Source organism: Hydra vulgaris, chromosome 15 (genome assembly GCF_038396675.1).
Source record: "Hydra vulgaris chromosome 15, alternate assembly HydraT2T_AEP".
NCBI classification, from domain to species: Eukaryota; Metazoa; Cnidaria; class Hydrozoa; order Anthoathecata; family Hydridae; genus Hydra; species Hydra vulgaris.
In genome coordinates, this window is record NC_088934.1 from 16,831,950 (window position 1) to 16,859,296 (window position 27,347).

General features: G+C 25.6%; 2 protein-coding genes across 4 annotated transcripts in view; one reads left to right on the forward strand and one right to left on the reverse strand.

Moving 5' to 3' along the window:
* Nucleotides 1–6,763: 6,763 nt before the first annotated feature.
* Nucleotides 6,764–27,347, forward strand: part of LOC136092367 (E3 ubiquitin-protein ligase rnf213-alpha-like) — a 237,700-nt gene continuing 217,116 nt past the window's right edge. For all 3 annotated transcript variants that reach the window (XM_065820440.1, XM_065820441.1, XM_065820442.1), the window contains exons 1-3: nucleotides 6,764–7,181; nucleotides 13,245–13,300; nucleotides 27,000–27,227. In XM_065820440.1, the coding sequence (XP_065676512.1) occupies nucleotides 6,995–7,181; nucleotides 13,245–13,300; nucleotides 27,000–27,227 (471 nt within the window). In that variant the 5' untranslated portion in view covers nucleotides 6,764–6,994. The remainder of the gene's footprint in view (nucleotides 7,182–13,244; nucleotides 13,301–26,999; nucleotides 27,228–27,347) is intronic.
* On the reverse strand, nucleotides 19,681–23,389 carry LOC136092423 (uncharacterized). The gene is made up of 4 exons (XM_065820661.1): nucleotides 22,217–23,389; nucleotides 21,312–21,565; nucleotides 21,082–21,223; nucleotides 19,681–20,967 (listed from the first exon to the last, which is right to left on the reverse strand). The coding sequence occupies exons 1-4, from the start codon at nucleotides 22,904–22,906 to the stop codon at nucleotides 19,681–19,683; spliced, it is 2,373 nt and encodes a 790-aa protein (XP_065676733.1). The 5' UTR covers nucleotides 22,907–23,389.

The window sequence follows — 27,347 nt, forward strand, 5'->3', positions numbered from 1 at the left end:
CAAACCTACTAGAGTAACCTCAACTTCAGCTACCTTGATAACATTATAACAACCGATATCTTTAATGAAACTCTTAAAAAAGGTATAATAAAAAGTGACGTTTCTGACCACTTCCCTATTTTTTTCTCTATTAATATTGACAACAAATTAATACAACAACATAAAAAGTCATTATCAAACGTTTTTTCACCGATGCAAATCTAGCATCGTTTAAGGATCAATTATCTTTAATAAATTGGAACCATATTAACAGTTCATTTGAAGCTAATGAAGTATACGATACATTCTTTCAAACTTTCTATGAAATATATGATGCAAATTTTCCAAAACGTGAATTTATTATAACCAATAAAAGTTTAAAGTCACCATGGGTCAATAAAGATCTTAGGAAATCCTCAAAAATAAAGCAAAAACTGTATATAAAGTACTTAAAAAAACCAACACCAGAAAATAAAATTATTTATAAAAATTACGCTAAAATGTTTGAAAGTCAAAGAAAAAAATTTAAAAAAAGATATTACTATGATTTACTAGAAAAATATAAACATAATTCAAAATGCACATGGCAAATTATAAGTCAAATTACTGGAAATAGTAAATTAAAACTATGCTCTGTGCCTAACACTATTTAAGTTGATGGCATATTTTTATATGATTTCAAACAAATTGCAAGAGAATTAAATAAATATTTCGTGTCTGTTGGCCTTAATTTAGCCAAAAATATTCCAAATATTAATCCAATAAATGATTACGTGTTTCCATTAACCTCTAGTTTAGATAAATTTGAAGTATCTTCTTCAGAATTTGAAAGTGCTTTTAAAATGCTTTAAACTAATAAAGCAGTTGGTCCTGATGATATAAATTGTAATATAGTCATAGATTCACGCGATACCATAAAATGTATTCTTTTTAAAGTTTTTAAATGTTCTATAAATGAAGGAATTTTCCCCGATCAATTGAAAATAGCCAAAATAAAGTCTATATTTAAAGGAGTTGAACCATCAAATGTTAGTAATTATCGACCAATATCTATCCTCTCTGTTTTTTCAAAAATTTTAGAAAGAATTCTGTTCAACCAAATATCTAATCATCTTGCTGTTAATAATATACTTTACAAAAATCAATACGGTTTTAAAAGAAATAACTCTACTGAACATGCAATAATTCATCTTACTCGTAGTATAACTGATTCATTCAAAAAGTCAGAGTTTACTTTAGGCGTCTTTATAGACCTATCTAAGGCTTTCGACACAATTGACCATGAAATACTGTTTAAAAAACTTGAACATTATGGTATCACCGGTAATGCTTTAAAACTACTAAAAAGCTATTTAAAACATCGAAAACAATTTGTCTATGTCGACGGATCTTCTTCACAAGATTATCTAAATATGACCTGTAGTGTTCCACTGGGATCTATATTAGGGCCCTTATTATTTCTGATTAATGTTAACGATCTCCATGAAGTCTCAAAATTAACAACTATAATGTTTGCTGATGATACAAACCTATTCCTATCTAATAACAACATCAATAAACTTTTTTATGATATGAACATTGAACTATCAAAAATATCAGACTGGTTCAAGTCAAATAAACTTTCACTCAGCATTGATAAAACTAAATGGATTTTCTTTCATCCACAATTTAAAAAACATTTACTTCCAAGTAATATGCCTCTTCTTCATATTGATAATATTCAAATAAAAAGAATAATTTTCAGGTATCATTATAGATGAAAATCTAGGTATCATTGTAGATGAAAATCTGTCATGAATCACATCGAACATTTATGCAACAAAATTGCAAAAAGCATTGGTGTTTTATATAAAGCAAGAAGTGTTTTAAACAAACATTCATTAACTCAACTATACTACTCTTTTATACACTGTCATATTAATTATGCCAATATTGCATGGGGTAGTACCCATAAAAGTAAACTAAAGCCACTTTATTGTCAGCAGAAGCATATTGCACGTCTTATAAATTTCAAAAATCGTTTTACTCACTCAAGGCCACTCTTATTTAACATGAATGTTTTTAATATATATCAAGTAAATGTTTATAATGTTCTTTTTTTTATGTTTAAATGTAAATAAGAAATGATAACTTTATTAAACAACCAAAATTTTAAACAAACTTTGGTAAATTTTGCATTTCTTTTTGTGGAGCTTTTTTATGGAACCAAATAATTTTAAAAAATTTTGATTTTTCTCATAAATGGAATTATTATATGTTCAAAAGAAAACTAAAAAAAGTAATTTTCTCAATTGAAAATATTTTTATATACTTTTAATTGTACCCAGTTTTGTCATCACTCATTTATATTTTACTTTTATACAATATTGATTTAAAGTTTATGTGAGAAACTATATTTAAACACCATTATTTGAATTTTGTTAAAAGTTGCACTGACGTTATTTGTACAGTAGTCATTTATTATTTACTTGTCTACTTTAATTTTTATTTTAATTCGTAATATTTGTAAATAATTTGTATCACGAACGGAAAAGTTTAAAATTTGTATTTATTTATTTTATTTATATTTACTAAGTTCAAAGTTCTTCAACGGCGGTTCTCGGTGACAAGACCTGTATGGTCTTCTTTGAGTATCCGCGTTCTTTATCTTTATTCTTTATTTTTATTTATTTTTAACGATTTCTTTGCATGTAATTTTTCTTATTGATATGTTTGTAAATATTGTGTTAAATATTGTAATGAAGAACAAAAAAAAAAAAAAAAAGAGCGAAAAGTTTTAAAGCGAAAGAACGTTAAAGCGAAAAGTTTAAAAACGAAAACCGGGAAATCGAGTATCGTGATAATTCAGCAACAACAACAACAACAACGTTATTATTGAGATAATTTTTTGTGATTTTGCTATTATTTCAATGTTATATTATAGATTATTTGGCGTTTGAATTTTTTTTTTTAATTGTTTATATTTTTATTTATTAGTTATCGTTTAGAATAATTTATATATTTGGTATTCTAGCTGAGAGTTATAGTTACAGTTAGAGTTTATTAGATTAAATAAATAAAAAAAAAAACTTATTGTATATAGTTTAGAATTATTTATTTATTTGGTATTTTAGCTGAGAGTTACAGAGAATAGTTACTGTGCGACAAAAAGGTATAAAATCTTCCATAAAAATTATTTTTGCACTACAAGTTATCTGATAAAAATAGACTTGCATAATTTCTTATTGATATTATTTCATTTTAATTTCTTTTTTGATATTTATACATTACATTTCAAGCAAAAGATTGTTTTTTTGTTTAAATAAAAACTATTCTTAAAATTGATAATGTGCTTTTATTTTGATTAGGTATAGTGAGTTAGGCTGTTAATCCATGATACTTTTAGAAATGATTAGATAGTTAAACCTCAAGAATTGATGTTTAAATTTTTGTCATAAACTAAAAGCCAGGGCAAATATATCAACACAACATATTTAAAAAAGAGACATATGAAGGTTAGTTTTTAATATAAATATTATCTAGTAGATATTAATATCTACAAATATTCCTATTTATGTAAACTAAGGCAAACTTTTATCAGTTTATGTTTATCAAGTTGATCACTTATGCTTATGCTTATGTTTATGAACTGTTATAAGAAATAATGTTCTCTTTATGAAATTATTTTTTAACTAATGTATGCACTGACTATTTTAGTCCTAGAGTTAATATTTTCTCTTGCTATTCGATATATTTGCGGATTGGTTGGGTTACATATTGTTCTTTGCTGATTTTTTACCAAAATATTGTAGATGTATGTTTTTGACGTTCTATGTTTTTTTAAGGGTAGTTTTTGGGCAAATGTTGATAGATTTTAATGTTCTTAAGTAAATCTGCTTTATTTTGCGTTTAATTTTGAGATTCCTTCCATTCAGTAGTAATGCGCTTTGAATATGCAATATGGTTTTTTGAGTCTTTTAATTAGGTGAATAAGCTAAAGCACTGTCATTATTTGTCTGTGGTTATTTCTGCTTTTAAGCCAATTTTCATGTAAAGAATAAGAGGTTAAAAAACTAGTTGATACTTTAATTCATATGATGTTTAATAAATTATTCTTGTTCAGAACAGAAGTGTTAAAACTTATTATATTGTATTAAAGCTTCTAAACTTTTAAAAGTTTAGAAGCTTTAATACAATATAATAAGTTTTGACACTTTTGTTCTGAAGTTTTTCTAAGCTTCGAACCTTAATTTAAATTAGCTTTATACAAAAAAATAAATTGAACATAGAAAAAAAAAAGTGTTTACAATAAACAACCCTTGACATATAAATGGCAAATTGATTGTGTGCAAAGATCTTTGCTTATAACAATTGTTCTAAAATTCAGCCTTTGAATATATTGTCAACTTATGATATGTTTTTAAATTTATAAGCATACATCAATGCAAACATCTCTATAAATATCTATAAATATCTTATCTCTATAAATCCTAAATCCATCCTTGTATGGAACATTTTCCTCCATATCTTGGGCAGATCTTTTAGTGATGCCCTTTCTCTTTTAGACAAGGTGCAAAAATGAATTGTTTTTGTACCTTGACCTGCTCTTGCAGCAAATAAGTAGCTGCTCTTGCAGCCAACCTCCACCATTATAACATTATCGTAATGCTGCTTCTCTTTCTATTTTTTATAAATACTACAATGGACATAGCTCTAAAGAGCTAGCGTCTCTTGTGCCATCTACTAAAATTCATTCTTGTGTTACTTATCATTCAATAAAGTCTTATTGTTTCACTATGACTGTTCCCAAAATTCTTATTCGTCTAGTTTTTTTCCTTTAACTTTTTTTTCACTTGCTTCATCTTGTTTTCGTAATTCATATAATTCACAATCTATTAATTTTTCTGTTATTCCTTATCTTGTTTTATAAATTTCATCTTTTCTGTAATAGTAGTTGCTTGCAGCCTTGTTGGAAATAAAGATGTTTAAAAAAAAACATTTCCAATGTTAGCCCAACGTATTGTATTAGCTGGGATGTTATGCATTTTACACTTTTTTTTCTGTAAAAAAAATTCTTTTTGTAGTATTAAAAAATTTAGCAATACAATAAACTAAGTAAATGATATAAAATTTCCAAAGAAGTAAATAAAAATTAGATTCATCTATAGCCTGCAGTAATTTATGTTTTAAAAACTATTTTATCTAGTTCAAAAACATATAGCAGTATATTGATCATCAAACAAATAAGATAATAAAGGCTTTTACCAACCAATCCGTAGAAAAAATAATGAAATATTTATGCTAAGTAATGCAAATGAAGAAATAAAAACTTTACTATACTTAGGTCACAAACAATTCATAACATAACTATTAACAGTAACAAATCATTTAGTTAAAGCATAAAAAGTAAACAAGTTACTTATCAGTCAATTGTCAGAATTGAAACTTGTTTAACTATTTAGCCAAGCACACTTTATAAGCCTTTTTCCTTTAAGCAGAATCTTTTTCACAATTAATGACTGAATTTTTAATTTTACATGCAAACGATCCAAAAAACATTACGCAGAATAATTTTTGGATTATTGGCATGTTTTTATACTACAATAAAACGCATAATGCAGAACTGCCTTCAAAAAATCTTTTAAACATCAACCAAGAAGAATCCACCCAGTTATTAAACCATATCCTTGAAGTGTTCTAAAGAATTAAAAACAACCACAATGCAAAATAAGGAAGTAGTCAAAAATAAAATAATCTTACACTACCTCCTGTAAAATGAATTATAAATAGTTTTGACACAAAAATATTGCTGAAATTGAACAGGTGGGAAAAAAAAGGCACTTTGTAGCTTTCTGTTTAAAAAACAAATCAAATCAAAACAACATCATAAAAAAAAAGGTAGCCAAAAAAAATACCTAAAAGGTACAGCAACATATTTCAAGTGTAACAACATTGATCAAGATAACGCCATACATAATGGTCACAATATAAGTCTCTATATTATAGACTTATGTTGTGACTTTTGACTTATAGATTATAAGTCAAAAATCAGGCTTTATAAATACAACAAATAAAAGTCATTTTTGACACAAGCTTTGAGCTATTATTCATTTTACAAAAGTGTATGTCTGATAACAACATTATTTTTAACACAAATGTTAAAAAGTTCACTTTATCTTGCAGATAATTCACCAGTAAATATATAAATATAATACCAGTAAATATAACTGGCTGATATGATGGCACATAAAAGAGAACCACTTCTAACTAACTAAATTTTTTGTGTGGAGACAACTAAAAACTTCACCTCTTATCATTGGTATTTCAAATTTTACACTTTGTTTTGGAGTAAAATTCTAAACAATTCAATTTCGCCTTACTCTATCTTCTATAAAGTATAAACTTCATGAACTTATTTCTGAAATTGACTCACTTCAATTGTAACACCTTTAAGATGACACAAATCAAAGAAAAAATCCAGTCTTTATTAATAATTATTCCTTGCTAAAATTTAAATTAGTCAAAGTCCCATGGAGAGTTCGATTTTTTTAATTGATTTCTCAATTCTATAAAAATACCTAGTATTCTGTCCACTTATTCTTGTCTAGAATATATGACCTTTGAAAATTAGCAATTTTAATATAAATAGTCAATTGCGTTTTTCTTTTTAAATATTAATTCATTTATATAAAAATGTTACCAATGTTATTAAATTTTTTTCTCGCTTAACCCATCCCATTCGCTTTTAACTTTTTTGCTTTTAAAATTTTCGCTCTTAAAAGTTTCGCTATAAAGACACCGAACCGAAAATTCAGCCCATGACAACCACTCTCCACCTTTAATGCACTTTTGTTCTCGATACTTATTTCTAAGAATTTTACTAATTAGCCAATCGTGTTCATTTTATTGTTTTGCAATAGCAAATTTATTTTTACCTCGTGATATGTTATTTTAAGTTACTAATAAAAGCGACGAAACTAGGCTAAATAGTTATTATTGAGATTGTGAATTAAAAAAGAAATTATCTCAAGTTAAAATGGGTAAAAAATCAAAGCAAAATGAAATTGCAATTAAAGATGAAGTAGATACAAGTGAAAAAAAATCCTCCAACCAAACGAATTTAACCAATGTGCTATGTAATAATAACAGCATGTTTTGTGATAAATGCAATCAAACAAGAGATGGAAAATTTTGTTCCGAATGTGGATCTAAACTAAACGAAGGTAATAAATTAAAAGTTATATATTTTCGATAATGAATTAAATTATCAAAATTATTTAAGGATAAAATTCAAGTTAAGATTTTTAAAGTCTACAACTTTTTAAAGAGGTTTTTTTTAAAGCTTTTGGTATGAAGAAGTTTCGTTTTAGTTTGTGTGTGTGTCTATATATATATATATATATATATATATATATATATATATATATATATATATATATATATATATATATATATATATATATATATATATATATATATATATATATATATATATATAAATATTATATATATATATATATATATATATATATATATACATATATATGTATATATATATATACATATATATATATATATATATATATATATATATATATATATATATATATATATATATATATATATATATATATATATATATATATATATATATATGTTAGGTTAGGTTTGGTTAGGGTCAGCATCAAGGTCAGGCTTAGTGTAAAGGTTACGGCAAGGTTTAAATATGGTTATATTACTGTAATTAATCATTTTTGTAAACAGATGAAAAAAGAATAAGAAATATAATGTAGAATGAATTAATAAAAATAACAAAAATAAATATAAAAAATAGATTTTTATAATAAAATAATAAATTAAAAAAATTAAATATGTATAAATAAAAATAGAAATAAAATAGAAATTTAAAAAATTATATAAATATGATAAAAATAGTAGAAAAAAGTAAAAAAAAACGATACGGCAATAAAAAAAAACATGTCTCTGTTAATGCCGACTAGGAGTGTATATATAATTATATACATATATATATATATGCATATATATATATATATGTACATATATATATATGTACATATATATATATATATATATATATATATATATATATATATATATATATATATATATATATATATGTATATATATATATATATATATATATATATATATATATATATATATATACATATATATACAACAATAACAACAACAATAACAAGATATTTATTTTCCTCAAAATTTACAATCATATAATTACAATAATATATTAATAATAGTAAGAATAACAATAAGAATATCTATAACGTTATAAATAATAAAACCAAAATATCATTATTAAGAATAAATATAAATAAATGATTAGCAAGGAAGGAGTCACTCATGCAGAAACCTGATCAAAGTAGTGACACCAAATAATTATATTAATAGAATTAATTTAAAAAATAATAATAATACCAATAGTAACTTTATTCATTAATAGAGCAAAAGTAACAGCAAATAATAGTATTTATTACAAATATAATAATAATAGTAATAATAAAAATAGCAGTAATGAAAAAATAAATAATAATAACAAAAGCAATAAAGTTTCTGCAAAAGTATTAGTTCAGTTTTTTCCAAGTTCAGAGAAATTATGTTTGCATTTAGCCAATAAACTAAACCTTTTAGATCTAAGTTTATATTCTTACACAAGGAGTGATGAGATTTATCATTATGCAAGGTATTAGTATCATCATCCAAGATATTAGTATCATCAGCAAACAAATGGCCTGATGAGAAGTGGGCAGAGTTATTTAGATCATTAATATAAATCAAAAACAATAAAGGGTCAAGAACAGAACCCTGGGGAACACCACAAACTATTAGTTTGTTATTTGATTTGTAACCATTACAGTAGTCTCTTGCTTAATTGCACACCCAATTAGTTGCGCATCCCAGTTAATTGCGCGTTTAGGCCCAAAATATTTGTGTTTCAATTTTTTACTGAGTTTTTTGCTGAAAGTGTAATTAGATCAGAAAACGTAACTATTATTTTCCTGTGTTAAGTTAAAAACTAGTTTTTATCATAAATATTTTGATATAATGATTTTATTAGAATTTAAATAGGTAAATAATTAGAATTTGAATTCGAATCGAAGTAAATGATAAATCTTGTTTTAAACAAATAATAATAAGTTTTAACAATTTATCACTCAAGTCTCATTGAAAAAACTTTAATAAAAAAACTTCATTTTAAATTTAGCCGTCTATTAACAGTTCTCTTATTCCAACTTTTTTATCCTTACTTCTTATGGCTAAAGGCAAAGGAAAAAGATTATCAGAAGATCAACGAGTCGAAATTATAGCTTAACTTAAAAAAAAGTGATGCGCCAAGCAAACGAGCAATTGCAAGAGAATATAATGTAACTGAAAATTCAATTCGATCTCTCTGGAATAATCGAGATCAAATAGAAAAAAGAAATTTACTAATGACAGAAGAAGCTAGAAAAAAAGTGTTTTGATTATCGTCTGGAAAATTTGAAGCAATAGAAAATGAGCTCTATATTTGGATTGATGCATCGCGTCGTTCGAAGATTGAAGTGCCTCTATCGTTAGCAATTATGAAAGCAGAAGAAATAGCCCAAAAATTAAATATAAAAGAAGAAGAATTTAAAGCTTCTTGGCAATGACTTGCAAACTTTCGTCATCGTCGAGGCTTAAAATCGATGTATCTCTTTAGAGAAAGAGCTGAAGTTGACAAAGATGATCCTGTTCTTCTTCAGCAACTTAAGAACCATTACTCAGTTATTAAAATGTACAGACCCGAAAATGTATATAATATGGATGAAACTGTTCTTTTTTTTTGCTTGCTGCCTAGATATTCTCTGTTAATGCCTACTGAAAGCTTAGTAACTACAAGAGGTAAAAAAAAATCAAAAGAAAGAGTGACTTTAGTTGTTTGCTCCAACGCAACAGGATCTCACAAAATACCCTGTTCTATGATTGGAAAAGCTGCACGACCTGCTTGTATAGTCGGTAGAACATGGCCTATACCGTATTTTTGTCAGAAAAATGCATAGATGGATGTCTCTATATGTTGGAAATGGTTCAATGAAGTCTTTTATCCTGAAGTTAAATGCAAAACTGGCTTGCCTGTTCTTTTAATATTAGACAATGCACTTGGACATTTTGAGGCGTTTAAGCGAAATCTTGTAAAAGTTGTTTTCTTCCCTCCAAATTGCACAAGTTGGAAGCAGTTTGTGCAATTTGGAGTGGAATTTTGATGAAGAAGAAGCTAATAATGATGAGATAGACAATGGTACAGACTTCTTAGGTATTGAATTTATACATTTATCTCTGATTGATATTGGCAAGCAATTAAAATGTCAAAAAGCTAAAGCAATTTTAAAAGACGACAACAATAAGTTAATGAATAGCTATGAACAACTATCATCAAACATACAGTCAGTAATTATGAAAACTAAATGAGAAAAGCTGCAGAATGCATATCAGTCTACAGTTTATGACTTTTTCTGTCATGCGTAATATATTTCTTAATAAAGATTTGTTTATATAGTTAATAATTTAGTTTGCTAAATTTTTTCTTATCTTTTTCTTATTTGCGCATTCCTAGTTAATTGCGCACCGCAGTGCCTGTTTCAATTTGCGCAATTATGTGAGAGACTACTGTAATGGTAACAAACTGCCTCTGATTTGAAAGATAAGATTTAAACCAATTACAAGCAACTCCTCGGATTCCGTAATGTTCAAGTTTAGAAATTAAAATGGTATGATTAACAGTATCGAACGCTTTTGGTAAGTTGGTAAAAACATTACCAACAAAATGACCAGTATCCAGTGCCTTTTTTATTATTTCAGTTAATAATCTAGAATACATTAGTTTTTCAAGGAGCTTGCTAATGTTAGATAGAATTGAAATTGGTCTATAGTTAGTACATGAGAGTTTTGACCTTTTTTTTATATACTGGAATAACAAATCAGTTAGAATGTTTGTGGGGATGCTGTTAGGACCTATTGATTTTCTAGGTTTTAATTTAGATGTAAATTAATATATATTAGATATAAATTAATATATATTCAGGGATGAACCTAGACCTGTTTTAGTACTGCTGGAGCGGTATGGGTATCCAAAAAAAAGTGCCCAACAATTATTATTTTTTTAAAAATTTTACTTTTGCCTTTTTATTAAAAATAGAAAAAAAAATTATGTTTTAAATGCAGTAGTATATAAATAATTTCCAATTTATTTCAACTACCTTATTTATTCTTCAGGTCAATAAAATGAATTAAAAAGAAATGGCTTTTTTACGAAATAATGCAACTGTCCTTTGGTTACTAACTGAACATCTTGGTTACTAACTGAACAATTTAATTTTTGAATGAATGAACTTTTGATCTTTAGCTTGCTATTTTAGTTTATGCAATGAAAACGAAAAAACGAAACGTAAACTTTTTCAGAAAGTTTTGTTTCTTTTCCATATTCTTTTTGACCTTTAAAATAATACAAATAATGTTAAAATAACTAAATTAAAGTTTTATTAAGATCTATTAAAAGTAACCCATAGTAAATGTAACTTATTTATTAAAGTAAACTTTTTAATTATACTTAATTATACTTAATGACTAAAAAATTATAATACATTTTTAAAAATATGTTTTTTAAGATATAATATGTTTTTAATAAAAACAAGGTAACATTTTTAAAATTATGTTTGCCGTTATTATCTCTTCTTTAAATATCTTTAATTTAAAAGGCGCTTTAAAATCACTTTAAAAATTATTAACCTCTAGTAAAAGTTAAATAAACAGATTTGCTAATATTTATATCAAAGTTTTAACATTAAAATAATAGTAAATATGTTTATTAAATGCTTATGTTTTTTATTCATAATTATTTGAATTTTATTCATAGTTATTCAAATACAAGACATAAAACTACTTTTACAAGTATTGTGCAATTTTACAAATATTGTGCAATTTAATTATATAATTGTGCAATTATATATATATATATATATATATATATATATATATATATATATATATATATATATATATATATATATATATATATATTATGTAATGTAAATATTGATTAAAATATTTAAACATTTAATTACTATTAATTAAAAACATTAATTACTACTAAAATTGAATTTACTAAAGTATAGTTAATGTTTAAAATGCTTTGAACAACTTTAAATAATTATTTACTAATAGCAACAAAAGCATTTATTAAAGTCATTAGTAAAATAGTTTTCTTATTGTAACTAAAGTAACATTTGTCCACCGGTAAATTCATGATTGACAAAATGATGACTAAAAATCATTGTCCCGGCACCGCTTTTAATTAGGGAAGAAGAGGGGGATGGGGTAAGATACTCAAAATTATAACTCCCCCCTCCTTGATTTTGCCAAAAAAAGACAGTATCCCCAAATAAACTCTGGGTTCTTCACTAATATTAGACATAAATCAATATATATTAGATATAAATCAATATATAATAGATATAAATCAATATATATTAGATATAAATCAATATATATTAGATATAAATCAATCTATATCAGATATAAATCAATATATATTAGATATAAAGATATAAATCAATATATATTAGAAATAAAGATATAAATCAATATATATTAGATATATATCAACATATATTAGATATAAATCAGTATATATTAGATATAAGTCAATATATATATATATATATATATATATATATATATATATATATATATATATATATATATATATATATATATATATATATATATATATATATATATATATATATGTATTTCTAAACAATATGTTTACAAACATGTTATTTTGAAATCATTTTCATGTTAAGTTTAAGCTTTACTCTTATAAACAATAATGATATGTTAGTTGTGTTAAAACAAATTGATCTGTGTGTTAGATTTAGGTTATAGAATAGATTTTTGTATGAGATCAAACAAATAAAGCTTGATCACCAATTTGAAAACAATTTTCACCAATATGAAAAAAAAAATATGTAATAGCTAGTTACACAATGTAAATTAAAAAAAATTAAAAATTTAGTAAAAAATTTATGCGAGTTGTTTGGTTCAATAAAATGTTAAATTTAATCTTTTATTGGTCTAAGGAAATTTTTAGAGTGCTCTGCTGTTATTTTTAATTCTTTTTAAGTTTAAAGTTTGAAACAATTTTTTGTTGTTATGTTACTATTATATATATTACTTTGTTTTATGAAGTTTTAATCTTTTTAATCTTAACTTTTTTTATTTTCAAGTGAAAAGTACTATTTTACCTAACAATCCTGCTTGTGTACATTCTGAACAGAAAGAGGTAAAAATACAGTTCTTTTTCATGTCCACATTCATATTTATGCAATATCTATCTATCTATCTATCTATCTATCTACCAGTCTATCTATCTATACATATATATATATATATATATATATATATATATATATATATATATATATATATATATATATATATATATATATATATATATATATATATATATATATATATATATATATATATATATATATATATATATATGTATATATATATATATATATATATATATATATATATATATATATATATATATATATATATATTAATATATAAATATATAAATATAAATACATACAGGGCGTGACAAATCAGCGAACGTGCAAATGTTTGTTAAAAAAAAAGACAGGAAAACATCACATTGCTTTTTTTCAAAATGAATGCATTATTTCAGCAAATTTTTTTTCTTAATGATTATACAATTAATAATTTTATAATTATTATAAAAAACACATATTTAAAATAAAAAACAATTAGTTACTTAAGTTTAAAACACATTTTCAAAGACTTGATCAAACATGTTAGTTTTAAGTATAATAACTAAGTATGTTATTACCCAAAGTAATTATGTTTTAGCATGGTTTTTGCATAAATTAATAAAAGCATGCAAAACTTTACTTTAAATAAATGCCTTTGTAATTGCATTAAAAAAACCATGCTTAAACATCACAATAGCTTTCTTCAAAAGTGTACTTTATTGAAACTTTTCTTATTTTCCTTTAAGTGAAGTAATGTTTGTTTGCATATTAAAAACACTTTTAAAAGTTTGGAAAATAATTTTTAAGTATTGTTGAGGTATTTATAATCTAATAGAATATATAGAATTATTATGTTTATTATAGTTCTCGTTTTTTATTGTGTGTTTAACAACGCTAATAATATGATATTTTTATTGAGTTATCATTAAATACTTACTATGATATTATTTTGTCTAAAAAATTTTTATTTTATTTTTAATTCCTTTTATTTTAATTTCTTCAAATTTCTTTAATTTAATAATATGATATTTTTATTAACTCATCATAAAATACTTACTATGATATTATTTTTAAAGGTTTTAAAAAAGATACATGTAAACAATTTTTATTTTATTTTTAGTTCCTTTTATTTTAGTTTCTTCAAGTTTATGTTTTTTTATTAGTAAAGAAATTTATCTGGTTAAATTAAGAAAAATTCATTATTTTGTATCAATGGATAACAGTTTACATCCAAAACAATCAATCCTAAAATCTAAAGAATTTTTAAAGTTTGAAGTTTTGAGTTTATATATATTAGGATTGATGAAAATCATTTTTATTTTAAAATCAATAAAAATCAATTTTTTTAAATTGAAATTTGATTTTTTTAATTTATATTGAATTCCCCTGCATTTTTGAAATAGAAACTTTTAATCATTTAATTAAATAAAGATAATTTAATAAAGAAAACTGATTAAAATCGTATTAAAATTTTAAAATCTTTTTAATGCTATTTGATTACAAATTGTCAATCACTCAATCAATTAATTTCATTGATTTCAATGCTTTCTGATTAAATAGTTTGAGTAGGAAAACCAATCTGTTTACTTTCTTAATTTTGAGTAGATTTCTAATTCTTGAATGCTCAAGAACAAATGACAAAAATGTTCTTTCTGCACCTGCAGATGAAGCAACAGCAGTAACTGATCAACAACTTCCAGTAATTCCTGGTTTGCACAACCATTATGAGATTTCTGCCAATCACATGGATTTATAGTTTGAACAATGTTTTCAATGTTTGTTCAATGGAACATAAACTTTTGAAATGTTGCAGCTTCAGCTTAAAAATTAACCAAAAGTAAAAGAAAGATTCTTTAAAGCCACAATTACAATCTCTATTTTTTTTTATCAATTCTTAACTTAGTATTTAAGAATGACAATATTAGAAATGAGCTTGGGTCATTGCCTGCTGCATAATTTTGCTTGATTTCTTTTCAGCATCTTGGTTAAGCTTGTCACCAATAGTACAAATGTCCCCACAATGAATAAAGGGAAGTCCCTGATATGTTAAATATAAAATAACCACGGACAAGTTACAAGTACTTGTACGTGCAAAAAAAGTAATTAGTTACGCTTAAAAGTTGGTCTGATGCAACAACAATTAGTTTATGCATTTGTAAAAGTGTTCTTTTGCACTTTACAAAAATTGTTACAATAGTTAATATTCGTACCCAATATTCTTTTCTTGAAAATTGTTAATAGAATCAATGTTTTAGATAGGATTCAAGACAATCAGCTAAGCTGTTCCATCTGACATCTCAGGACATTATAAGTTGTAATCATCGCCCCCACTATCTGAAATGGGACCCCCTGCCAGAGCCTTTAGTAGGCCCCTCCTTAATGGTTGTGCAAACAAAAAGAAAAACTTTTTTTTCTTTTGCAAATGAAAAAGGAAGAATTCATAAAAAATGTTGTTTAAAAAAATCTCTTTTACTTTCAAAATCTAAATCATTTTGGTATTTATTTAGAGATTTTTGTTTCAAAAAAGATTCAGTTTTAAAATGCTTTAAAGTTTTCAAATTATAAGTTTTTTAAAATTGATTTTTGAACTTAATGAGGTTTTAAAGATTTATTCAATTAAAGTGCTTAACTTCACTTTTATGATGAAATGGTACCATAACGTCCCCTTTTAAAATATTAATTAACTCCTTAAATTAAAACCACAAAAATGAACAAGTTTGACTTGATTAAATTCAACCAAACTAGTTTCCTTATTTGTTGCCAATTTTTATCATCAAAACATTATTTTCATTATTTATCTTAACATCATTTTATAAATGCCTATTTACTTCAAATTCCTTGATTTCTATATTTCGAGATACATACCTAAGAATAAGAACATTTTGTCCAATGTGCAAAATATCTGGAGTTGCATCACAAATAATGTAGTTGCAAGACAAATAATGTGATTGTCCCTTGATACTTTTTGATTCTAATTGATTTTTTTGAACTGAGGTCTAACATTGATGCTACAATTACCCTCTCTACAGTCCTCAATTTAACTTCTGGCTAATTACTTACTGCTACGAGTTATAGAAAAAATAATTTGTTCATACCATTAGATGGTTTTAAAGTTGTAAGGGTTGTATAAATGTGTTTTGACACATATTTACAGTCTTGTTGTGTAGCGTTAAAAATCGTATTGTATGTTCATAATTGAGAACTTTAATAATGTTGTAGTGTATTTTTTTAACGTAATAAACATGGTTGTTAATAACCATTTATACTTTTTTTCTTACACCATTGATTGCGTCGTTTTATTTGTTGTTTTTAATCATTAGATTTTTTGTAACGACCGTCACGACCAAAAAAACATGAATGCTTGTAAAACTTCAAGTAAAAACTATGAAACTCAGCGTATAATACCATCAATATGTACTAAAAGCACACACCAAATGATTTTTTTTACCATGCCGCTCGCCACATTAAGTCTGACAAAGTTGTTTTGTTCAGAAGTGGTAAAAAGTAAGCATTATGACTGTCATGCTAAGTAATTTTTGAAAAACTTTAATGCTGTTGCTTTTACAGACTAAATTATATGATAGTATTTCACATTTCTGGAAAGTTTTAAGTCATTTCCATTTTTCATTTTTGTCAAGTCATATTTTTGTCAATATATATATATATATATATATATATATATATATATATATATATATATATATATATATATATATATATATATATATACATATATATATATATATATATATATATATATATATATATATATATATATATATATATATATATATATATATATATATATATATATATATATATATATATATATATAATATAAGTGTATTGGTATATCAGCCGAGTCCCCTTTTTTTCTGAGCCCTAGTGCTAGAGTACCATCTGCCTCTCCCTTGTAGGGGCCATGGTTGTAATCCCCTATTTGCTTTGAATGTTGCAGCAATAAAATATTTGTTTCTAAAATATTTATCAACTTGCTATTTGATATTTGGAATTGCTTAATCTTGAGCTAATAGATTGGGCATATGAGGTGGACATCCATATAACAACATTAACATCATCTTGAGTATACTACTGTTGTCTCATATTTGACACATTTATTGTGTTATCAGTTATTAAATTGTGAACTTTACAAAGTTATTTTTCGCATTTAATTATAGAGATACAACAACATTAACCAAATAATCAGTTGTTACTGATTATTTGTTGTTACTGTTAAAATAACTGCTGGTTCTTTATGCACATTGCTCTACCCATCTATACTCATGGCTACAAACTGATCATGAAGTAACTCTAAATACTTAGTTAAGCTAATCTTGTGGACAGTATATAGTAATTTTCCAATTATCTTAACTCTATTAGGAGGTTTATATCCTTGGCATAAAAAATGGATCATTTCAATAAACTCTGAATGATTAACAATTTTGAAAGGGGAGTTATTAGCATAAATCATTCTTGCTATCTGCTCATTAATTACTTCTTTTTTAGATTTTGTAGTTTAATAGGTTATAAATCCGATTTAGTTAACACCATCTTGCTACAGGTTGCTCTTGCCTTCTTATATACACATAGTTTGGTTTCTATAAGTAGATTGAATAGATTCAGTTTTCTCAACAGAAGATTAACTAGTTTGTGCTTTCTTTGTTGATATTTTATACAGTGTCTTGACTAGTATTAATGTATAAGCTACTTTCAAAATGCATAAAAATTCTAAAAAATGGTTGAAGATTTTCTAGGGATACATATATAAAAAGTAAAAATATTTATTTCTCTTAAAACAGAAAAGCTGTGGAAAATCAAATATTTTTTATGTTAAGGTCATTGACTTAAAAAAATTTAGATAAAGTAACTGACCACTCAAAAGTTTGAAGGGCCAATTTGAGGAAAATTAATTTTTATAGATTAGGGTTATTTTGAAACAAAATTTGTAAAAATTTGATAAAAATAATTGCAGAGACACAAAAAATGAAAATCTTTATCAAAAGAGAAAGATGCTACGAAAGAAAGAACAGTTCTTTAAAGAGCAGTAAAAATTGATTTTAGATTGTAATCAAATCTTATCTAAATTAAGTGTGACAAGTATCTTTAATTTAAATAAATATTTCTTTTCAAGAAAATTATTATTTAATTTTTTCCTTGTAATTTAAGTAAATATTTCCAATTTTGATACATTTTAATAGTTTTTATTTAATATTATTTGTAAGTATGCTAAGTGGATTGTTATCCAATATAAATTTTGGTTAAATTTTGTATAAGGCAGAGTTTGATTTAGTGAAATTATATTTAATGAATTGCCACAATGCTAGATCAAGTAAAGATTCAGGATAAAAAATTAAAAGTTTGTGTGCTTGTTCTGTCTGAAATGTTTAAGACAATTTACTGCTTTCTGACCAGATCAAATATGCCAACTGTACTAGACCAAGATAAGTATCAGAGATTCTCGGGTACCACAAGAATGTGAATTGTGTAGAACTACTTTGAGTGAGAAACAAGAGATTAAAGAAGTTGCAATTGTTAAGTGTCTTAATTTACACCACCAGTTCTCTCAAATAACATTTAGGGAAAACCTTCAATTTTTAGCAGCAAAGTATGCCAAAGCACCCCAACAAATTGCACCTTGAGTTATTTCCTTTATAGAATTATCTCAGGAAGGAACTTTGCAGCTTGCTAAAGCTTCTGCCAGGCCTACCTACAATTACTCCTAGTAAATATTTATTCTTAAATAATTTTTACATATACAGACTTGGGCAGGAATGGCATGCGATCGAATGCTATTGCTGACCACGCGAATGATTTTACTTTTTGACAACCTGACCACTAGGGTACAGCGAGAATTTTTTTTTCTTCTAAAAGCTTAAGAAAAGGTGTATTCTTATGTAAAATCAAATTTTAAATAGGGTTTACTTAAAAATATTTTTGATTGGAAAAAGTTTTGATACCCAAATTTGCACTTTTAGAAATTGCAAAATTTAGTAAAATCTTATTTGTCACACTTGTCCTTTATTATGTTTTACATGTTCTTCTTTCTCATTGCGATGAAATATTAAATGCAAATAATGTTTTTAGACCAGTTGCAATTTTTTTTGATACTTGTTTCAAAGTCATTATCTTGCATGAATCCTTCCAGCAATGCAGATTCTGGACATTCTAGGGGAGGGGGTCTTCAATTTTCAATTAGGTTTTAATGATTAACAAATTTGCTTATAACAGTTTTTTTTTTTGTTTCATTAGAAATAAAGGTGGTGCCAGTGATGCGGTTCCCCAATAAACAGGACGTTTATCCCATCTTACCCAAATAATATTTTGATAACACTACAATAACATTATTAAAAAAACAATAAATAAAATAAAATATTTTTCAAATCTATTGACATTGAATATTTATTAAAATTTCTTTCTTTGTTTTAAAAACAGGTAGCAACTCTCTATGTTGAGCTCTAGCTCTAATATATCCACGTCTTGCATCTGGTCCAACTACTGACATGGATGCTACTGTCACTTGTTTTACAGCATGCTCGGTACTTTGAGTATGAATTTTAACAGAAGGAGTTATTAGAGGTGTCAATCTTAGCATTACCAACTTATCTTTAGTGAGCGAACAAGTAAAAACAGGTTCTTGTACCACACCATTTTCCCATTTGACTAGCTCTTTGAGAGTAGTTGCTGCAAAGTTCAGTTTAGGTGTTTTTCTTGGTCTGATTCGCATGTCTCCAAGGATATCATTACCCCTTTGTTCCAAAATTCGGTCAACTGCAAAGTTGTGGTCTTCTGCATTATTACTAGATAATAAAGAGATTAATAAACTTTCATGGTTCGCATACCAAGCGCCTAGCTGGATGTAGGGAGTCACAATTTCTCTTACTATAACAGGTTGATTTCTAAGAATTCTCAATTGAGACAGAATGTGATTGGAAGCATCTTCAAGTCTGTCTTTAACTTTTATGTCAAAAAAAAGTTTAAAGTAAAATTGTAAACAAAATAAGACAAGTAACTCAAGATTTTTCAAATTCTGATCAGTTAAGTCATGTTTCCTTGTCCACATATAGACTATTCTCATGCCAGTAGTGAGCCATCTGGCATGACTTAGGGGGCCACATTGAATTTCTCTAAGATTAGGTGGTAATACGCCAATCTTAACTGCTTTGCATAACTTGTAGGTTTGCTTTTGATCTGTTGACATATTTTTTAGTATTGTTTCTGGAATGTCAACAAAGCTCTCTCCCTCTGGAAGAGCTTTAAATTGAGGATTGTACTCCATTTTATTAACATCAGCAAGACATTTTCCCACAGGACCTACAAAGCCAGTACTACGTGATGTTAGTCCATCAATTCCTTCTATTAGGTGACGCAAAAATAACTCATTTGAATGAAGCATGCATATGGCCCAGTGGCATTTGTGACCTAACAGCTTTTCAAGATGTGTTATAGCACCACCTTTCCAGCCGGTGTTAATTGAAGTACTGTCAGCTCCAAGTACTAAACATGATTCAGTAAGATTATATTGTTGCAGCAAATTATAAACACCTTCAGCAATCTTTTTAGCTGGCTTATCTGAATGAGTATGTGCATTTGGAGTAAAATGACCAAGATATCGACCACCAGGTTCTATAGTCACAGTAATGTGTTGCTCTTTGATAATAATAGGATGTAGCTGTCAATTTGAATCATTTATCATCGCTCTTGTTGAATCTTTTCTTCCATCAAAGTAAATGCCAATATTATCTGCTTTTGGAAGATTGAAATGGTCATTATTCTTTGCTACTACCATGACTTTTTTTCTCGCTCTCATTAACTTAGAAGGATCACAAGCAAGGTAAGAGTATTCAGGGGTGAGAAATCCTGCTTCAATTAAATCTTGCAGATAACTTGTAGCAATTGCTGCAGTTGCAGCAGGTGAAATCACAAACCTATAAAATAAAACTAGTTTATATTTATTTTTATTAATTCATCATCCTAACTTTTGCTGCTCAACAAAATAATAATCTATATAATTACCTTATACTAGCGATTGCTGTGTTTTTTATTGACATAGTGTTTTTTCGTGACTTCTTTTCTAAAAATCGTGTTACAAGGAAAGCATAGACACCTAATTTATCCTTTAGAAGCCTTTCAACCAACAATTTAATTTCATTGTCTTGTTTTAAAGTAAAGTTAACATTAACTGGATTATAGTTGTCATTGAGAGAAATATCAGGAGAAATATTTTTTTGATATTCTTCATGTAATTCTATATCTTGTTTTTCTGTGACCTAAAACCAAACTTTTACAAATTTTATTTTTGTTTTATATGTATATGTGTATATATATATATATATACATATATATATATATATATACATATATATATATATATATATATATATATATATATATATATATATATATATATATATATATATATATATATATATATATATATATATATATATATATATATATATATATAGATATATATATACGTATATATATACATATATGTATATATATATGTATATATACATATATATATGTATATATACGTATAATATATATATATATATATATATATATATATATATATATATATATATGTATATACATATACACATATATATATATATATATATACATATTTATATGCATATGTATATATACATATATATATATATTTATATATTTACATGCATATATATACATATGTATATATATACATATATATATATTTATATATATACATGCATATATATACGCTGTATACATATATACATATATATATATATATATATATAATATATACATATAAATATATATATATATATATATATATATATATATATATATATATATATATATATATATATTATATATATAATTTGCTATATAAACAAAGAAAATATTTATTATTATGAAATTATATTTACCTCAAAGGATGCTTGATCATCTTGTAGTTTTTTCATTCTTTTCTCATAAGCTTTTTCGTCACTGATTTTTCTCTTATATTTTTTTCTAAGTTTTGTTGTCTCAATCTTATCAGCATGTCCCATCTGCATGTCAGACTTTTCGCCTGTCTTATTTCTTTGACTGTATAACCACCTGAGCTCCATAGTTGGAATTTTTTTAGAAAAAATACAGGTGCAAATTATATGTGCTTTACTTTTACAATTTTGGGGAGAAGAACACCCAGACAGATCATGTTCACACGGAAGTATCTTATGAGGACATGTTATGAGGTCCATTAGCTTATCTAACTTCAATAGAAGTTCTTCTTTTACTTTTGTCTTAGTTCTTCCCCATACAACGTTTTCTACTTTCTCCCAAAGGGTTTTAATTCTATAATAAAGCGATTTCTCACCAATAATAACTGGCTGTTGAAACTTAACATTTGCTTTTCTCCATTGAGCAAGAACAAACGGAATCAGATCGCTAGCAAGATCTTTGTTAGAATATTTATTATGGTGTAGATTGCATGTTATGCTTTTTTGTTCTTTTAGTAAAATTCCTTTTTGAATAACTGCTCTGTTTGTAGGCAGCTCACTAGGAGTAAAATCTTTTCCAGGTCCAATAAAATCTGAAATTGCAGTGGTGGATGATCTAGTCTTAACTTTCGACATTTATAAATATCTCGATTAAATAACTAATAACAAATAAAATAGTAACAGACTACGATCTTGTATAAAGTTTTATACAGTTTATAAAGTTTTATACAGCGGAGAGCCAAGTGAAAATATCTTTTAAAATTAATTCGGCGCTGTGCTTAATAGGAGAGTTCATTACATAAAAACAGATTTTATTTATTTTATAACAATTTAAGTTTTTTTCATTTTAATAATGTGTAAATATGAAAATTTGGGTATCAAGACGTTTTCTGATCAAAAAGTGGTCCATAACAAACCTACCTTGAAATTAAATTTTACATAGGAATACACCTTTTCTTAAGCTTGAATTTTATTTTTTTCAAAAACATATAAATCTCACTGTACCCTACTGACCACGACTGTTTAGGTAAAACATTTTAGAAATGCTCTGAAAAAAGAAATGATAGCTAAACATAAACTAGGCAGAAAATTAAAAAAAAAAAAAATGAAAAAAGAAGTTCCTTACAAAAAAGAAAATATACAAGCATTAAAATAAAACTGAAAAATGTGAAAGTTACTTTTTGTTACATTTTCAATTGCATTTAAAATAAATTACATAAAATTTATCTTTTGAAATGTTTTATTAAATTTATGCAAAACTCTTTTACAATTTACATCTAATGATTGCAAAATGAATGAATGAATTTTATTTAAATTACTAAAAAGTTATATATATTATTTCTAAATTGTGTAAGCATTTATTTTTTTCAAAAAATTGAAGCAAAAAAAAAAATTGTTAAAAAAAATACCTTAGTCTATTTAAATACAGTAATTTTCAATCAATTCATGCTCTGATTAGTTTGTCAAGTTAAAAAATATCTTTAAAAAAAGTTTTTAACTATTCTTAAGTCATTCCATTGCAAGATTATTTAAAGTATTTAAAAAAATTATCTTTTAAAAGGTATTTAGATAGGGATCATCCATAAATTACGCAAAGCTAAATTTTACCAATAAATAAATATAACAGCCTGTTAAGTTTAATTAAAATCGCTGTGTAAAAGAACTTATGATCTTCTACTCCTTTTTTTAAAAATAAATTTAGCATTGTGTAATTTACAGACAATCCCAAAGATAAAAATAGTATTAAACAAATTATTATATTTAAATTTATCATAAAAAAAACATGCCTACATAAAAAAGTATAACATTAAGTATAACATATTTAGTATAACATTAAGTAAAACATTATTAAGTATAACACTTGTTAATTTACGCAAAATTCTTTTATTTTAAACAATCACTATAATTAGTTTTTTATTCCATTCTAAGCCTTAAAATTAAAACTTTAGAAAAGATCGACGATTAAAAGTTATTTAAAACATAACAATTTTTTAAATAACAATTAAATTGTTAAAACATCAGAACTGTTGTGGTCAAGTTGTAAAGAAAAAATATTATAAGCGTGGCCAGTTACAGTGTGCGATCACATGCCATTCCTGTCCAAGCCCGCATATATATTGAAAGAAAGTTTTGACTATTAAGTAAGACTAGATAGATTTCATTTTATTTATAAGTTTCTAATCACTTTTAAAATAAACAATTTCGAAGTTTTAGACAAGCTTTCTAAACAAATTTTGTTATAAACATTGAATATGTGTGTTTTGATTTAGGACAAGGAAGTATCCAGCTACTACCAATTGCTACTACTGGTAGTAAATTGACCACTCTAGGCAACTTACTTCTTTGTAAATTGATCACTCTAGGCAAAGTTCATGTACAATTAGATAAGGGCCTGTAAAACAACTGTTTAAAGAAAGTTTATAGAACTGTAAATCAAACATCAAGCAGCAAGTTGCTAGAGCCAAATTTCTACAAATTTCTTTCATGAATGAAATATCAAGTGATTTCTCTACCTGCAATGACTTAAAAATCACCAATGGAAAAGGAGATTCTGGTACAGTTTTGGTTGTTGCTCACTGCATCGAGTTAGCAAGTCTTGTGAATCATGGTATTCAATTTTGCAAAAGTTCTGGTGGTTATTTTGTTAAACAATGAGTTGATGGTGGCAAAGTTATTCTTAAGTTTTTTCTAAGAATTGTTGATACTGTGTTAAGGGATAAAACCAGTTCACTGCCACAGCAACAACTGTTCATTCAAAGGACTGGTAAAAATACTGGAGTCAAGAGACAAATTTTTGTTGCGGTATCACAAGATTTGCCAAAAATGGTGTGTCATGGTGTGATGTCAAATCCAAGTGTGTTGCCAAATCTGAAAACTTGTGAACACTGAGCTCAATCAAATCTAGCCTCGAATCTTTTCAGGACCTGGTGGAGTTGTTGCTAATGTAAAGTCTTTTCAGGACCCGGTGGAGTTGTTGCTAATGTAAAGCTGTTTGCCAATGTCATTTGAAAGGCAATCATTATCCGGCTTGACAATGTTCTGATTTTGGAAACCATCCCACCTATAGGATCTCCTTTTAGAAATTGCCAATCCTCTTTTTAAGATCCTTAAAACTGCTTTGTTAAGTAGCCAGCTGCTTTCCACATTTAACTGAGCCCATATCATGAGGGCCAGTTTGAGGCAAATGAATGCAGGAAGCTTCTTAAAATTATGGAGCCCAACATTGTTCACATAATTGAAGCAATTAAAAATTTCATTTTGGAAGTCAAGACTTGTTTTGGATTCATCCTTCAGCTTGGTTTGGCTGACAAAATTAAAATTTAAAAAGATGTTACATAATTTTAAATGGTGCAGACATAACACACAAAATTCTCACCGTCTTCTTTGACATCGAGGATTTCATCAGTTGCAAAGGAGTCCCCATGTGACTCTAAAGTGAACAAACTATCGAAACCGCTCATCAAAATTTGTATCAACATTGGTCAAGGTATAATTAAATCAATAATTATCCAGAGTATAAAAAAAGATTGTTGCGCTGCATAATAGATCTGAACAGTAAACATCTTTTACTTTATCTTGTACAAGTATATAAAGCTCTGATATTTTTCATTGAAGACTCTTGCTGAAGAAATACAGAAAATAAAATGAATTTATATATATATATATATATATATATATATATATATATATATATATATATATATATATATATATATATTGTACTTATACTTTAAAGTTTATTGAGCAATATTATTAGGTACAATCTTCTTTTCAGTAAAATCGCTACTACCAATTAGAGATGGTAATGTTTTAGTTAAACTTTTTCATATTAAAACAAAGTTTTTTCACATTTGATCTTCATTAAAACTTCCTACTTTAGTTATTAGAAAAGCAATTGATTTAATTAACAAATACTTTTTGTAAAATAACATATAGGTTTGCTCAGGAATACTATATAAGTTAGCCACAGCTGTATGTCATTATAATTTCACTCAACAAATACATTTAAACATCAATTTAACCACTTATAGAAAAAGAAAATGTTTTAATAAAAATTTATGTCAACTATTTATTAAGTGTTTAACAAACAACATAATATATCAAGTAACTGTCACCTCCCTAATACCTTTCCTAATGGAAAATTCTGCATTTGCGTAAGTTGAACTTTCTTAAGTTTTGTATGCTAACCATATTAAATCTTTTAATGCCATAAATATAAAATGTAACTAAGCTTTCAAAAGAGGTATGGAAGTTAAAAGTAGCTAATTTTAATCCCATAGTTAAATAGAAAATTTTCAAATGCTGTGAAGTATGCAATCTCACAACTAAATCATGTAAGCCATGTCTCAATAAAATGTACAATGTCTTTTATTGTGATTATAATTATTTATTAAATATTATTTGTAATATTTATTAGATAATAATTATTATAATTTATAATTATCCTTTCATCTCCATTTGACACTAATGATTAGTGAAAATATTTCTCTTCATTTTCTTTCTAGTTCTTCAATTTTGTTACTTATTATCATACTGTAAAAACAATAATATAAAGGAGATATTATATAAAGGTGATATTTGTTAGAAAATTTTAGCACAAAACATACACTAAATTTATACCCTGAAATGTTAATATACTGTTCAATATTAACCAGTGATCTTATTAATACTGTCAATTTATGTTGTCTACTTTTTTTTAATTATTTTTGTTATTAATGCATTTTTTTAGAACCATAGTTTAGAAAATCAATTTGATGAAAATAAAGATGGAGCTTCTCATAGTAATATTACAGGTTCTAAAGCAGTTGAAAATGAAGATCTATTTTGTATAACACATCCTAAAACTAATAATTATGAAGGTATTAAAACTGTAGAAGTAGTTCCTGAAGGTTTGTTGGAGGAATCGTCTTACAACAAAAGTGACAGCAAATCAAATGAAAATTCAGAAAAAACAGAGGTAGATATATTTTTCATACAGTTGTTGATTGTAATATGTTGTATTGTAACAGGTAATTTGAATGGTAAAAATTTGTATAAATTTATTAATTATTTACATATGCAGATATCTCTTCTTACT

Coding starts and splice junctions, on each gene's coding strand:
- LOC136092423 (XM_065820661.1), bottom strand. CDS start 22,906: ATGTCGAAAGTTAAGACTAGATCATCCACCACTGCAATTTCAGATTTT. Junction 21,566..22,216: donor ATGATCAAGCATCCTTTGAG/GTAAATATAATT, acceptor GTTTGGTTTTAG/GTCACAGAAAAACAAGATAT. Junction 21,224..21,311: donor ACAGCAATCGCTAGTATAAG/GTAATTATATAG, acceptor TTTATTTTATAG/GTTTGTGATTTCACCTGCTG.